Genomic DNA, 12,622 nt, shown 5'->3' with positions numbered 1-12,622 from the left:
ACTTAAACAGATGAGCATGTGTTTTACCTGACAGTTGGGAGAAAATTTGAAAGTTTTGGATTTTAATCCCAAAATTCCTGTGATGGATTGTGAACTCACGCCTCGTGCCCTGTGCTGCCAGGATAGGCTCCGTCCCTGCGAGCCTGAATTAGATTAAGCGGTTTAGAAGGTGAATTAATATGCATTTTAATTTCATGGTTTCATTGTTCTGGAGTGCAGAACCAAAGCACCAGAAAACACCAAATTATTTACAGCCACTGTCCGATGAATCATGGACGACACCGGTGCATGGACGTTTTACCTACAGCATGCGATCAGACGTGCAGGTGGTCAGGGGCACGTGGGAGGAGAGACTGTTGGGTGTCCAGCGTCCCTTTAGACGCGCCACCCAGTCAGACACGCTGGGCTCCAGTTAGCCTTGTTTTCCCACCTGCACGAGCATGGTTACAGCGTTTATGGTGAAGATAAGGGCATTTCTCGGTAATGCCCATAAATGAATAAAACATTGTAATACACACTGGCAGCGAAAAACACACACAACGTTATTGAAATATCTCTCTAAAGCCCCTGCACATACGCAAAAGGAGAGAGAGAGCGAGAGAGAGAGAGAGAGAGAGAGAGAGAGAGAGAAAGAAAGAGAGAGAGAGTGTGTGTCTTGGGCTCAATTATCTTTCAAGTTCTTCACTTTTGGCACAGATCTAAACAAGCTTGTTTTTAAATTATCAAAATATAACTTAGTTATTTTGACCCTGATATTTCATCATTACGCATCATTTATACGCTCTGATGACAAACGTCGAAAACATAAAAGTGATTAATGATTGCGAATAAAAGTCGAAAACTCAAAATTTGAAATCAGGTACTCAGAAGGAAAGCCTTTTATTCCAAGGCGGGGAGCAGGAAATTAGTCAAATGCAGGGCTGAAGGTGAACTATCATTGAGTTTTGGCAATACCCGTACCCGTGCCCAGACCCGTCCGGTAAAGATTAAAACCATTTCGATCTGCGACGCCACAAGTAGACGTCGGTGCTGGATCTAACATGAAGACGCGAACGGTACAGTCGAGAACTGTCTAAGTTTATAGAAGATTTAAGAAGAACATTGTAGCAATTTAAAAGATTTATTTTATTTTTTTTTTATTTTTTTTTTTTACAATTCGTTAGTCAACATTAATCTGTTCTAAATAATAGGAGTTTATTAAAAATAAATCAGGACAGTTTTTTATTGTTGCTTTTTGTCTGAATTCGACACCATACAACTTGATGACTGTCTTAGTGAAATGATGTAAAAAAGTTAATGCAGACTACGTGACTAACGACGCTGGATACTCAGATATTGTACACTTTCTCCCTGTCGTGAAACAGATCGCGGGAGCGGTAGTGGCTTGTGTTTTTATCACATGCACAGGGCTGCTGTACATGTACCAAGAGATCCTTCCTGGGAACCCAGCATCCGCACCACCACGAGCCAACGCCTCTGGCCACGAAGCGGCACGCGCGTACGATTACACCGACATACTTGGTCAGAAGGTAGGACGCTTAACTACAAATGATCAGATCTTGAATTGTTCATTTGAGTCATGACCTGTATATTTTCCTTTAGGGAAATAAAAGCAATCCATTGCAGTGAATCGCAGATCTGACTTGGTTACCAATTTGATATGCAGAGTTTTTCCAGTCCTCATAAAGTCTGCCTAACTAAAAATGTTCCTCATAGTTAAGTCTGAACTAGTCATTTTATCTTGGATAGGTAAATAAAGACATTAAAACAGAGAGAGAGGGGGACAGATGTATGGAGAAAGTGTGAGGCGGTACAGTGAGAGACAGTTGGGGATGTAACAGACAGAAGAGAGGTCATGTGTACTGGCTTTGTATAACAGCTGTACTTGGAGAGAAGTGAAATCCAACATGCACTGCAGTCACTATACACACTGCATGCAGTCCAGCAGACACTGCACACTGAACATGCTACATACACTGCACAGTTAAGGGTTGTCCTGGATCCAGTCTGCTCTTCCACGTGGGGTCATGCTGTCTTAATACGCACATTAAACACAGAGCAAACTACACACACTATGCACACACAGCATGTGGGATCACACTGCCTCACTGCCTTTAGTGTCCATACTGTATGCAAAACATTCCCACTAGATATTTTGGAGTAACTAAATGCGATGGCTGCTTTTGTGACGATCGCCCACGCTCTTGGAGTGCCTGTTTTATGATTTCTCTGTGTGTCTCTTTTCCTTTCTTCCTTGTTCTGCTCAGTGGTTTCGTTTTCTGTGCTCTGTGTTTAGTGTGTGTATCAAGGCAGTATGAGCCCCTTGTCTGTTCCTTAATTCCAGTCTGTTTTGGTTCTCCATGTTCAGCTGAGTCTGTTTAGTGCCTGATTGTCTTGGTTATTTAAGCCCTGTGTTTTGTCCTCTAGTTTGTTGGTTATTTTGGTAAGTTAGGTTGGTTGTATTGTGTGATTATGCTCGCCATATTTGTCGTCGCACTTGTGTTACTGTTTGCCGAGTTCGTGTATTACCTGCCGTAGTAGTTTCCCCTCGCCTCTGTTTATTTTCGTGTTTTAGTTTCCTTCGTTTACTAAACTGCCTCCTGCACATGCATTCTGCCTCTTGCCTGTTCCTGGGGGGATTGTTACAGCTGTGTATCGTATGAACAGTGAGTTCCAGTTTCCTACCAAACCTGTAGGGAGTTTCTCCAGTATTTCATCAGTGCTAAGACCGTACTAAAATATCAGCCTACAACCTCTGGAATGGACCTCAGCACTGCAGAGGTCTCGGGTGGTGAGGTGTGGTCGCCTAACTGCTGTTTCCAATTTATCTGGCACTGGGTGATATGTTCCCAATAACCCCAGTTTCTGAACAGAGACAACTGGGAATAACAGACATGACATATGTCTCATTCATGATATCAGAACATCCAATGCACACACATTGGGGATCTCCCCAGAGGAGATCACCATCGCCAGAGTGTTGGTCTAACACACCTGTGCTTTGTTAGAATACTGATTCATACACTCCTCTCACGCTTCTGCATTGTGAAGTATTGTTTGAGAGCTTTCCGAGCGTTGTACATGAACCTGCTGTTTGTCCGCAGGGGCAGACTGGGTCTCAAAACCAGCCCGGGCATTCTTCAGTGAGTGAGGTGACCTACTTGGCCCATGATTCATTGTAATTTTCTTAAAACTTGTGATGAGTACGTGGCTCACTCCTTGCTACGTGAACTGTCTAAACTGCTGCCAAACGTAATCTGTACACTGTTTAGACACAAGTTAAAATAAGACGATATGCTAAGAAATAAAATTTAATGAAAAATAAAAATGTACTAACACAGCTTGCACGTTATTCAAGTACATGTCAAATCCACATGCCAGTACCCTAGTGCCTGCTAAAAGCGGTGAACTGCGTAAACTACTAGGCTACATCATCCACAATACTGTTAGTGTCAAGTTTGGCTAGGATACTTTTCTCCACCGACATCAACATGAACGCCTCAAGATGCTCTTGTGTCATTGTGCTTCTCAGGAGGCTTTTGAGTCTCTTCAAGGCAGAGAAGGAACTTTCCCACTGCACGTGCGACACAGGCAGCGTTAGCAGTAGCAGGTAGGCAAGCCCAATGCTCTGGTAAGCATCAGTTAAGAGCTTCAAGCGGAGCAGTGCCTTGTGGCAACAGAGAGGACAGTCTTTACAAGACTTGCAGGTTGACAGTTGGCCCATCTCCACGCTCACTGTCATCCTTCACAAGCGTCGGCTACTGATCGTTTAAGTGTTGACGACTGCTGTCCAGAGCTTTGCAGTTCTTCCATAGCTCCCAATGGAGCTTCACCAAAGTTCCCTGGGTGAAGAAGCGACGGATCAGCATAGAACGCACATGTTGTTGATGCATCAAATCTTCGCTCAGTACTGTTCACAAGTATGTATTATGCATTAATGGACAGTGTTCACTAATTCTAGATGAGAAAATAAATTGAAATGATGTGTATATGCTACCTGAAATGTAGCGGTATCGAAAAGGCAGTTTTGACAATTCTTCGCTGCAACGTTGTGTACTGACAACTAAACCAGCTCGATGGTGTAATACAGTATATTATATATGACTATATAAATCGCAGTACTGGACAGATCATGTGTAGTAGTTTACACTGTTTAGTAGTTTAGAAAATTAAATTTAATGTCAAACTGTAACCAGTACATAAAATGTATTTGATGAAACGGCCGGCCCGTGACCAGACCAGAGTCCCACATGGCCTAAGGGCCAGTCCACCCGTTTGTCAGTGTCTGTGTATCAACCATATGTCTGTGTTTACATTTCTAGTCCTGTTACGAGTATTTCCTTGCCCTCGTCACACCTCTTTTGACTCAGTTCTCCTGCCTTGCTGTCTCCTCAACTGATTCTGGATTTGCGTTTTGGATGTTTGTCTCTCAGACTCTCTGGATTTTTCCCTGTTTTGAAATTTAAAAAAAGCTGTCTGCCTTTTGTCATCCACGAACATCTGCGTGACATTCTCAGAGTGCAGCTGTAGTCATATGGGACATTTCAGAGCAAAGTTAAACTTCTCTGCCCTGCGGAGGAAAAAGGACCGGTTCTTTACACAGTCCCCTTACACCCGCCCATCTGGTATTGCATATGAATTCCCTAACGATGTAGTCACCAGGGTCCTCAGTCCAAATAAACTTCCTTTGCTGTTAATCAGCCTGGAATTCTTTTCAGATTCTCTGCCTTCAACCCTGCATATTTGTGCTGTGTAGATGCACATCTGCCAAATGCAAATACACTTTGGCTCACGATAAATTTGTTTGTTTGGGTTTTTTTTTTTTTTTTTTTTTTTTTAATAGGTAGGTCGGTGTTTAAATTGATACCTGTTTGTCTGGCCTAGGAAATAAACTTTTTTTTTTTTTTTTTAAACAGAACGTTGTCAAATTAGGAGTGACTCATCTAAAATAACTTTGCTAAACCGAGCTGACAGTCAGGGGTCTGTGCCACTACTCTCTGGTCAGGATGAATCCAAATGCTGACACAATACTGTAAAGGCCTCAGTGCCACGGGGTGAGGAGCAAGACGTAGAGATTCCCTCAACTGTAAATGACTTTTATTGACGTACATGGAAGACAATGGCACTCTCCACGAGGTTTCATGCTTTTTGGGTTCATCGTTTAACAACAGTACATAACATTTACATGGGAAACGACAAATGTGCAGACATATACAAATCTACATAGCCAACGGCTGACAAAGCGGCACTCACCAACATCGGTTTAAATACACACACAAATGTTACACACTAAACCATATGCAGGTGTGCGCAGTCAACACAGGTGTGGTTACGTGCCCAGTGGGACTGGGAGCAGTCCGTGACAGATACCACTAAACTCCTGACTGTGGCTAGCTGTCAGGACACCATTCATAATAACCTCGGGGGGTTTTCTCTAACTCAGTCTATATAACTATCTTCTCTCTCTAACTCAGTCTATATAACTATCTTCTCTCTCTCACTCAGTCTACAGTCATTTTTCAAGAACTGGAAAGACGGGGAATTATGAGAGTTAAACATTTTCTTAGCTTAGGGGGCTTAACAGCTTGAAATAGAAGCATTTCCTATATTTTGGCGAGAATTCCCCATTTCTGGTCAACCCACCTGGCATAAGGCACCTGAACTGTGACTCTCTATGTTATGAGCATTTGAGCATGAAAAGAACCAGGATGGAGCCTGAGTCTCAAAGAACCAGGATGTAGCCTGAGTCCCAAAGACCTCCCCAAAATATGACCACAAATTAAGCAGGACCTTTATTACACCTGAATAATTCAATAATTAGTTTGGGATTCAGTTTTTGCATGAATGTTCCCACTTTTGGATGCAACATTCTTCTGAACTAACATTCTCTCTGGTTTATTTCATATTCCACCTTGCTGCATGCAGACTTTTCACATGCACTGTAACATCTGCACGCTGGTCACTAGCTCTGGCCAGCTCACGGGGAGCCAGTGCGGTGCCGAGATCGACAGGGCCGAGTGTGTGATCCGCATGAACGACGCGCCCATACGCGGCTACGAGCAGGACGTCGGGCGTCGCACGAGTCTGCGCGTGGTCGCGCATTCCAGTGTGCAGCAGGTGCTTAGAAACCGACATGAGCTATTTAACGACCGCCAGGACACCGTGCTGCTGGTGTGGGGTCCTGAGAGAAGCATGCGGCGTGACGGTAAGGGGTGGGTCTATAACCACCTCCACCGCGTCTCCGTGTCGCCCAAGCTCCAAATGTTCCAGGTCTCACCCCTTAAGATGCAGTGGTTCGACGAGCTCTTCAGGACGGAGACAGGCATGGACAGGTAAGGACACACAGCACAGACACCCCCACCTGCATGGACAGGTGAGGACAGACACATGAATGTATGGTCTTCATTTTCATCTTTTAAGTACCATATTCCAACACTGTGATCTTATCCACTAATACCAGGCTCCTAGATGTTGTAAGACTTTGTCATTTTATAATTGTTTTACAATTCTTTTTAAAATGATGTAGAACTTCAGTGTATCGGAGCACAATGGTCTGGATTTTTTTGCCTGTTCAAACTTCCCTAATCAAATTAACAATCGAAACAAAGTGTCATACAAAATCATGGCAGGACTCATACCTCATGAACATTAAATCTAAACAGGTTAAGAGCCGTAGAGGCGAAGTGTAGAGCAGAGTTTTAATACAATATCCACATTGGGAGAAGTGGGAGTGTCTTGGGTCAGGATGGGAGTGGTGGGGCAGAAGGGGGAGGGACTTTGTCAGGACGGAAGCGACGAGGTGAAGCAGGGACGCGAGCAGGATTGTTGGACAAAAGTCTCTTCAAAGTAAAAGCCCTAAGGCAAATGAGCGAGAGCTTTAAGTGAAAAGGAAAAAAGGTATATTTAAGAAAAGTCGTGTGTAATGACATGATGTTAGTTTGTTAGTGTGATTACCCGAGCAGCTGGTGCTTGTGCCTGTCCATCACGCGGAACACCAGCGGAGCCCCCTGGGATAGCCCCAGTCTCTCTCTCCCACCTCTCACTGCCTCTCATGCACACCCTACGGTGCGGCTGAGTTTGCCGTGTTTATTCTTTCGTCCTCGGCCCAGTGTCTTCGTCATTCTGCGTTTCTTGCTAAGTGCTTTGTAAAGGAGTGAGATTCTGCATGACCTTTCCCCTCCCATGTGATGTAGGGTACGTTCCAACACGTGGCTGAGTACAGGATGGTTTACCATGGCAATTGCCATGGAGATTTGTGACAGGATCAACGTATACGGCATGGTTCCTCCTGACTTCTGCACGTGAGTAAAACCTTCAAACTGCCTTTAATTTGAAAGATTTTTGCAGAATAATCTAGAATCACTTTTAAAAAAAAGAACTCTAGGAAAGTCTCAGCCTAGTGTGCGCACACCAAATTCAATGAAAATGTGAAAGGTTGAGGTGTATTAGGTCACTAAAATTCCTAAATGCTTGCTCCTTCAGACAATCTTTAGATTGGATTAGATTCGATGGATTAAGTGCATTAGATTAGGTCTGGAGACGAAAGCTGCAGGAAGAAAGATCTCCAGATGGAGAGGAGGACACCACTGGCTTTGTCCCTCCAACCATTATTTCCCAGCACCTGTTCTGCATGTCCTCGTGTCATTGGGTAACTTGTCAAGATTGGGTAGAACCACTGTCTTTTCCCTTAACCCTTTAACGATCGCGTCTGTGCCAGGTCACCCCGTGCCCTCCGGAAGCCGTATCACTACTACCAGCTGTCCGGCCCCAGCGAGTGTGACATGTACCTCACCCACGAGAGAACCCGCCACGGAGGCCGACACCGTTTCTTCAAGGAGAAATATGTGTTCGCCCACTGGGCGCAAACGCACGACATCCACTTCTACCAGCCTGAGTGGAAGCACTGAGCGACCCTGTCCTTGGGCCGGGACGCTCGTAATCACACAGGGCAGACCCGACTCTGCTTGCCGGCTGTCACAGTGTCCCTCAGGGTCCAAGCTAACATCCCAAACTCTGCCCCGCTATGCCCAGATTTGTGAGGCATGGGTTCTCCAGACTCTCCGCTCTGGGTACACAGGTGAACAGGAAGAGTAGATGGGACCATGAACCAATCCGCACACCAGAAGGGTGTGGCAATCACATTCATCTCATTATATTTACAAAGGATGTTTTTTAAATCAGAATTTCTAGTTGGTGTATTATGTACAAGACCTTATGGAGTGAACAGGGGAGAAGGAAGGAGGAGTGGGTTTCCTGGTATCCCCATTCCAGGTATCCCCAAGGATTCTGCATTGAATGCCATGATGTCCAGTCACAATGGGACTAAGACACATGAGGAGACTACCTGGAATTTCAGAAGAGATTCTCAGTATAGCAAAAAAGTTGCTTCCTTGAGCAAATCGATCAGAATACCAATGGTTTATTATGCCATTTAACAATAATAATAATATTTTGTTCAAGTTTGGTTTATTTGTCAGATACATAGTCATACACAGTATAACTTGCAGTGAAATGGTTTGAGAGTGCTTTTGGATGTATAATGTACATTTCTTCCACCTGTGGGTGGTGGTGTTTCTCACCTACTCAGCACCTTTCCTGTACTACACTGCTCTAACAGTTGATCCACCAGCCACTGATTTGGGTTGAATGCTCGACTGGTGCTGTGATTGGACCCTCCAAAACCTCCAGAGTCTGTTTCACCATGTGAGGTTGCTGGATGTTCAGCTCTGACAGCACATCCACATGAAGGTTTGTGCTTCAGGAACCATGAGAACCTCAAGAAGCTCTGATAGGGTTTATTTCTGTCCTACAGATTACCTGAAGTAAAAGGGTGGAGAGATTTGGATTATACTGTCCCAACAGGACAGCCTGTACATCAAATGCTCATTCTTCATTTATACCCTTGAAATACATGTAATGACACTAGTGTGTGCTGGTAGACATCTGTCACAATCATATACCCATAAAGGCAATTTTAAAACAAATTTCCAATGCGCAGTATAACATCCCTGCTCTTAGTTCACACATTCACACAGCAGGCTGTTCTTCCTTCAGGTAGGAAAGCTTTGACTGTGGGCTTCTGGTTGTGGGGTAAACCATCCTGCTCACCCTGTGGCAAGAACACTTTAAAAACATTACTGTATTCAGGGCTTAATACACAGCCATGGCCTAGAGCTGTGTGTGTGTGTGTGTGGGAGAACTGCATTTGGTTTTCCACAATTTGGACATGCACTCAGATGAAGTCTGTCTGAGTCTGCTTAAAACCATAAGCTTGATGTGGTTCTCTGTTACGTTTGCATTTTCCCTCGGTCTACCATGCCTCATTTGTCCTTTTATCAGTGAAACCGTGGGGGTTAGTGCAGGCAGAACAGAGGGCCACGGTTCTGTGGCTGACCTTGATCAGAACTGGGGAATCAAACTGTGAAGAGCGGGGAATGCACAGTGTCCTCTGCGCTTCAGCTCTCCCAGACCCAGCACAGTCGACATTTATGGCATTTATCTGACACTTTTATACAAAGCTACTTACAATTCTGACTGATTACTGTTTGAATAATTGAGGGTTAAGGGTTTTGCTCAGGGGCCCAACAGTGGCAACTTGGCAGTGGGACTTGAATTGGCAACCTTCTCATTACTAGTCCAGTACATTAACCAATGAGCTATCACATGCAGCACCATCAAGTCAACATTTTTGCATGACAGTGGGACAGACACAACAGCACACAGGGAGTTTCTGAACTGAGCTCTGCTCTCCCCCAGGTGCACAAACTACTTTTACTCCCCTTCATAGGCTACCGGTTGTGACTGATGTGGAAAGTTAATGGTGTGATGTTCTCTGGCTGTTCTGGCCCACACGGACACGCGACAGGCTGCTACGCCATTTTCAATGGTGAGAGAACCTTCCTCCAGTGAGACCACTCACACTGGAGGGTCGCAAGGACACAGACGCTGGGGTGTGGTCTCTGATCAAGGGGCCAAGCTACACTGGAATTGACCTTGGGATAAAATTACAGACACATAATAGACAGCCTAAAATGCACCATCAATGCCATATTACATATACATATTAACCCTTCTGCCCATTTCTGGCTGCCAGGAACATTGACAGTGTGGTCTTAGTGAAAAACGCTGAAGCTGGTCAGACATCGCCACCTGCTGGCCATTCCTGTTAGCATAGACGCCACTGCACATTCAGTACATGCCGTGTTTTTGGAAGCTGGCTAGGGAGGTCTGATCCCCACTTCCCGTTTGCCAGCGGAAATACTTCGCTTTACAGCACAAAATAACAAAGATTTGCTCATAGGCAAAGAAAACGTGTGGAAAAATGTAAGTGAGCAGCGCTTTTAGTGGACTTATTTCGTTACCAGAGTAAACCAAGTATCGCTATAGCTATAAACCTTTATCCTACATATCTTAAATATATTGACGTTAGTTAGTGACTTATAGCTACAGTTTCGCCCAAAATGTAGTTAGTTAGCAAGCATAGCTAGAGTGTGTCTGCCGTTTGTAGTTGTACCTAAATAGCTACTCAGTAACAGAAGCCAACTGTCTATCATAGCTAGTGTAGTTTAGGTTAGAAAACGTAGCTACGCGGTAGCTATAATGAATATTTCGACAGCTTTTATCTCCATCTTCATCATTTTGTGTGATTTCGCAGTACACACCCGTAGTCCGCAGTGAGTAATGCACTGTAAAACACCGCGGTGCTGTAGCTAGCTAGGCTATCCTTACAGACGTTAGCGACGCACGACGTGATGACGAAGCCCAGGGACGCATCTTAACGTAAAGCTTTGTTACTTTCGTTTTCACTCTAGACGAGCGCAGAGCGAAGCAGTGACCCTCCCTGATGGCAACGCTCAGCAGTAAAAGCAACCAAGAGCTCAGTCAGCTGCTGGACGAATACGGGATCAAACATGGGCCCGTGGTTGGTAAGTTTAATCCAGTTAATCCGTTCATTAGATTCAGCCCGTAGCTGCTTTGAAGGAAAGGCAGATGACATGAGTCGATGTAAATGTTAAGGGAGTAGTGAGTTATGGTCTCTGCCGCCTGACAGGGTCTACCAGATCCCTTTATGAGAAAAAGCTGAGAGACGCGATGGCCAAGGAGAGAAAAGCCAAACCTTCCTATTATCGCGAAGAAGGTAAGATCTCAGCCAACCTCCCAAAACATTCGCTGTATGATGAATTTATAGTGTATGGTTGAATGTCACGTGTCCAAAGTGTCTTTCACTGACTGCTTGACCCAAATGTCCATAATTACTACTTTGCAATTGCAGAGGAGGTCACCTACATTAACCACCGTAGACCTGTGAGTGGTCTCTATTGCTTTTCACCCATATTACTTTACCTTATTCAATTATAGGCCTTTTGTCTTCTTTAATGTGTACATTAATTGTGCTTGTCTTTATTTATCTAGTTTGGACACGGGAGTTATAGAGACAGGTAAATGATTTTTTTTGCCTTGTTCTTAATGTGTTAACCACATGAAGCTGAACACTTTTGCTATTGTCTTTTATGATGAGTCCTGTTTTTAGGTCTGAATACAGAGACCTGGACACCACTGATGAGTAAGTCTTAAACTCATTCATCTGCACACAGCACTCAGAAATGTGCTCAAATAAGTGCTTGATGGAGAAACGAAAAACTAATGTTTTTATGTACCACAGGCCCATTGTTATTAGGACACAAACTCAACAGTATAGCAGTACTCCACAGGCATGGCATGCCGCGCCCGTGTACGAGACCCAACGGAAGCCTGCTCCAAAGCCAACCTCGGCACGCTTTGTGCCAGTCTGGCTGCAGATTCTGCTGTTCCTGATTGTGGCTGGCTTCCTGGTTTTTATCTTCATAAACATGGAGTCAGAAGACACAGATCCTTTCAAAAAACTGGCATAGCACTGTTTACCTCCGCCAGTTAAACTCACACCAGAGTTTATTTTTCATATAATGCTGTCCACACGGCTCATCTCCTGTTCAGTCCTGTCGAGTTTGAATCTGTGTTGAAGCGGAGTGCAGTTCTGTAACTGCCGTGTTGATTCGAGGCATCTCACACACACACACAAGCACTCACTTAGTTTTATATTAACTAGTTTTTGTAGATTTGTTTGAGATGTGGTTGTTCTTTTAAAAGTTCAGTGTTCCGGAACAGATGTACAGGAAGCACCTGCTGAGGGAGTTGGTGAGAGAGCATGAGTTTAAACCCCAGGCGCTTATATCAGTGGGAGAAAAAGAGAACCATTTTAAAAGCAGATTTAAGCATTGCTTAGGTCAGGTTTGCACAGAGCTTCAGTCTGAAAACTCAGAACTTGTGTGCCTGTTATGATGAGGAACATCTCAGACAATAAGGTGCTCCGTTCGTCTGTGTGTGAAGTATGTTAAGTACTTCTGCTTTGGGTTGGCCTCATGTCTGTCTGAATGTCTGGTGCTACGCTAAGCCTTTAATCTTAGGACATGAGATCCAAGTCTTGTGTCCTTAGTACTTAAAAGTTAAACTGGATAAAGTGGCCCAATTACATGACTGGGGGAAAAACACATTATCTAAAGAAACACTTTTGTAAGTCTTGACTATCTGTAATAAATATTTCCTATAAAAACATTGTTTGATTTCTCAAAAACACCACACACCA

The 12,622-nt window shown here is 44.2% G+C and overlaps 2 protein-coding genes across 5 annotated transcripts; both read left to right on the top strand.

Moving 5' to 3' along the window:
• The first annotated feature begins 708 nt into the window (after positions 1 to 708).
• On the top strand, positions 709 to 8,459 carry st6galnac5b (ST6 (alpha-N-acetyl-neuraminyl-2,3-beta-galactosyl-1,3)-N-acetylgalactosaminide alpha-2,6-sialyltransferase 5b). 2 transcript variants are annotated; one of them, XM_081707286.1, is made up of 5 exons: positions 709 to 1,055; positions 1,365 to 1,529; positions 5,926 to 6,332; positions 7,194 to 7,301; positions 7,483 to 7,858. In XM_081707286.1, the coding sequence occupies exons 1-5, from the start codon at positions 1,041 to 1,043 to the stop codon at positions 7,529 to 7,531; spliced, it is 744 nt and encodes a 247-aa protein (XP_081563412.1). In that variant the 5' UTR covers positions 709 to 1,040; the 3' UTR covers positions 7,532 to 7,858. The 2 variants fall into 2 exon arrangements, with proteins under 2 accessions (XP_081563412.1, XP_026881048.2); XM_027025247.3 differs by having other exon boundaries at positions 714 to 1,055; positions 7,718 to 8,459.
• Positions 8,460 to 8,596: 137 nt separating this feature from the next.
• Positions 8,597 to 12,589, top strand: LOC113586863 (emerin). Of its 3 annotated transcripts, none has more exons than XM_081707287.1 (7): positions 8,597 to 9,886; positions 10,812 to 10,925; positions 11,051 to 11,137; positions 11,273 to 11,304; positions 11,413 to 11,438; positions 11,519 to 11,563; positions 11,663 to 12,589. In XM_081707287.1, the coding sequence occupies exons 2-7, from the start codon at positions 10,844 to 10,846 to the stop codon at positions 11,889 to 11,891; spliced, it is 501 nt and encodes a 166-aa protein (XP_081563413.1). In that variant the 5' UTR covers positions 8,597 to 9,886; positions 10,812 to 10,843; the 3' UTR covers positions 11,892 to 12,589. The 3 variants fall into 3 exon arrangements, with proteins under 3 accessions (XP_081563413.1, XP_026881050.2, XP_026881051.2); XM_027025249.3 differs by lacking the exon at positions 8,597 to 9,886 and adding an exon at positions 9,998 to 10,323; XM_027025250.3 differs by lacking the exon at positions 8,597 to 9,886 and adding an exon at positions 10,013 to 10,323 and having other exon boundaries at positions 11,531 to 11,563.
• The last annotated feature ends 33 nt before the right edge of the window (positions 12,590 to 12,622 follow it).

Source organism: Electrophorus electricus, chromosome 25 (assembly GCF_041902795.1).
Source record: "Electrophorus electricus isolate QZ-2024a chromosome 25, ASM4190279v1, whole genome shotgun sequence".
NCBI classification, from domain to species: Eukaryota; Metazoa; Chordata; class Actinopteri; order Gymnotiformes; family Gymnotidae; genus Electrophorus; species Electrophorus electricus.
Note: the sequence above shows the minus strand (reverse complement) of the source record. Positions and strands in the feature narration are given on the sequence as shown.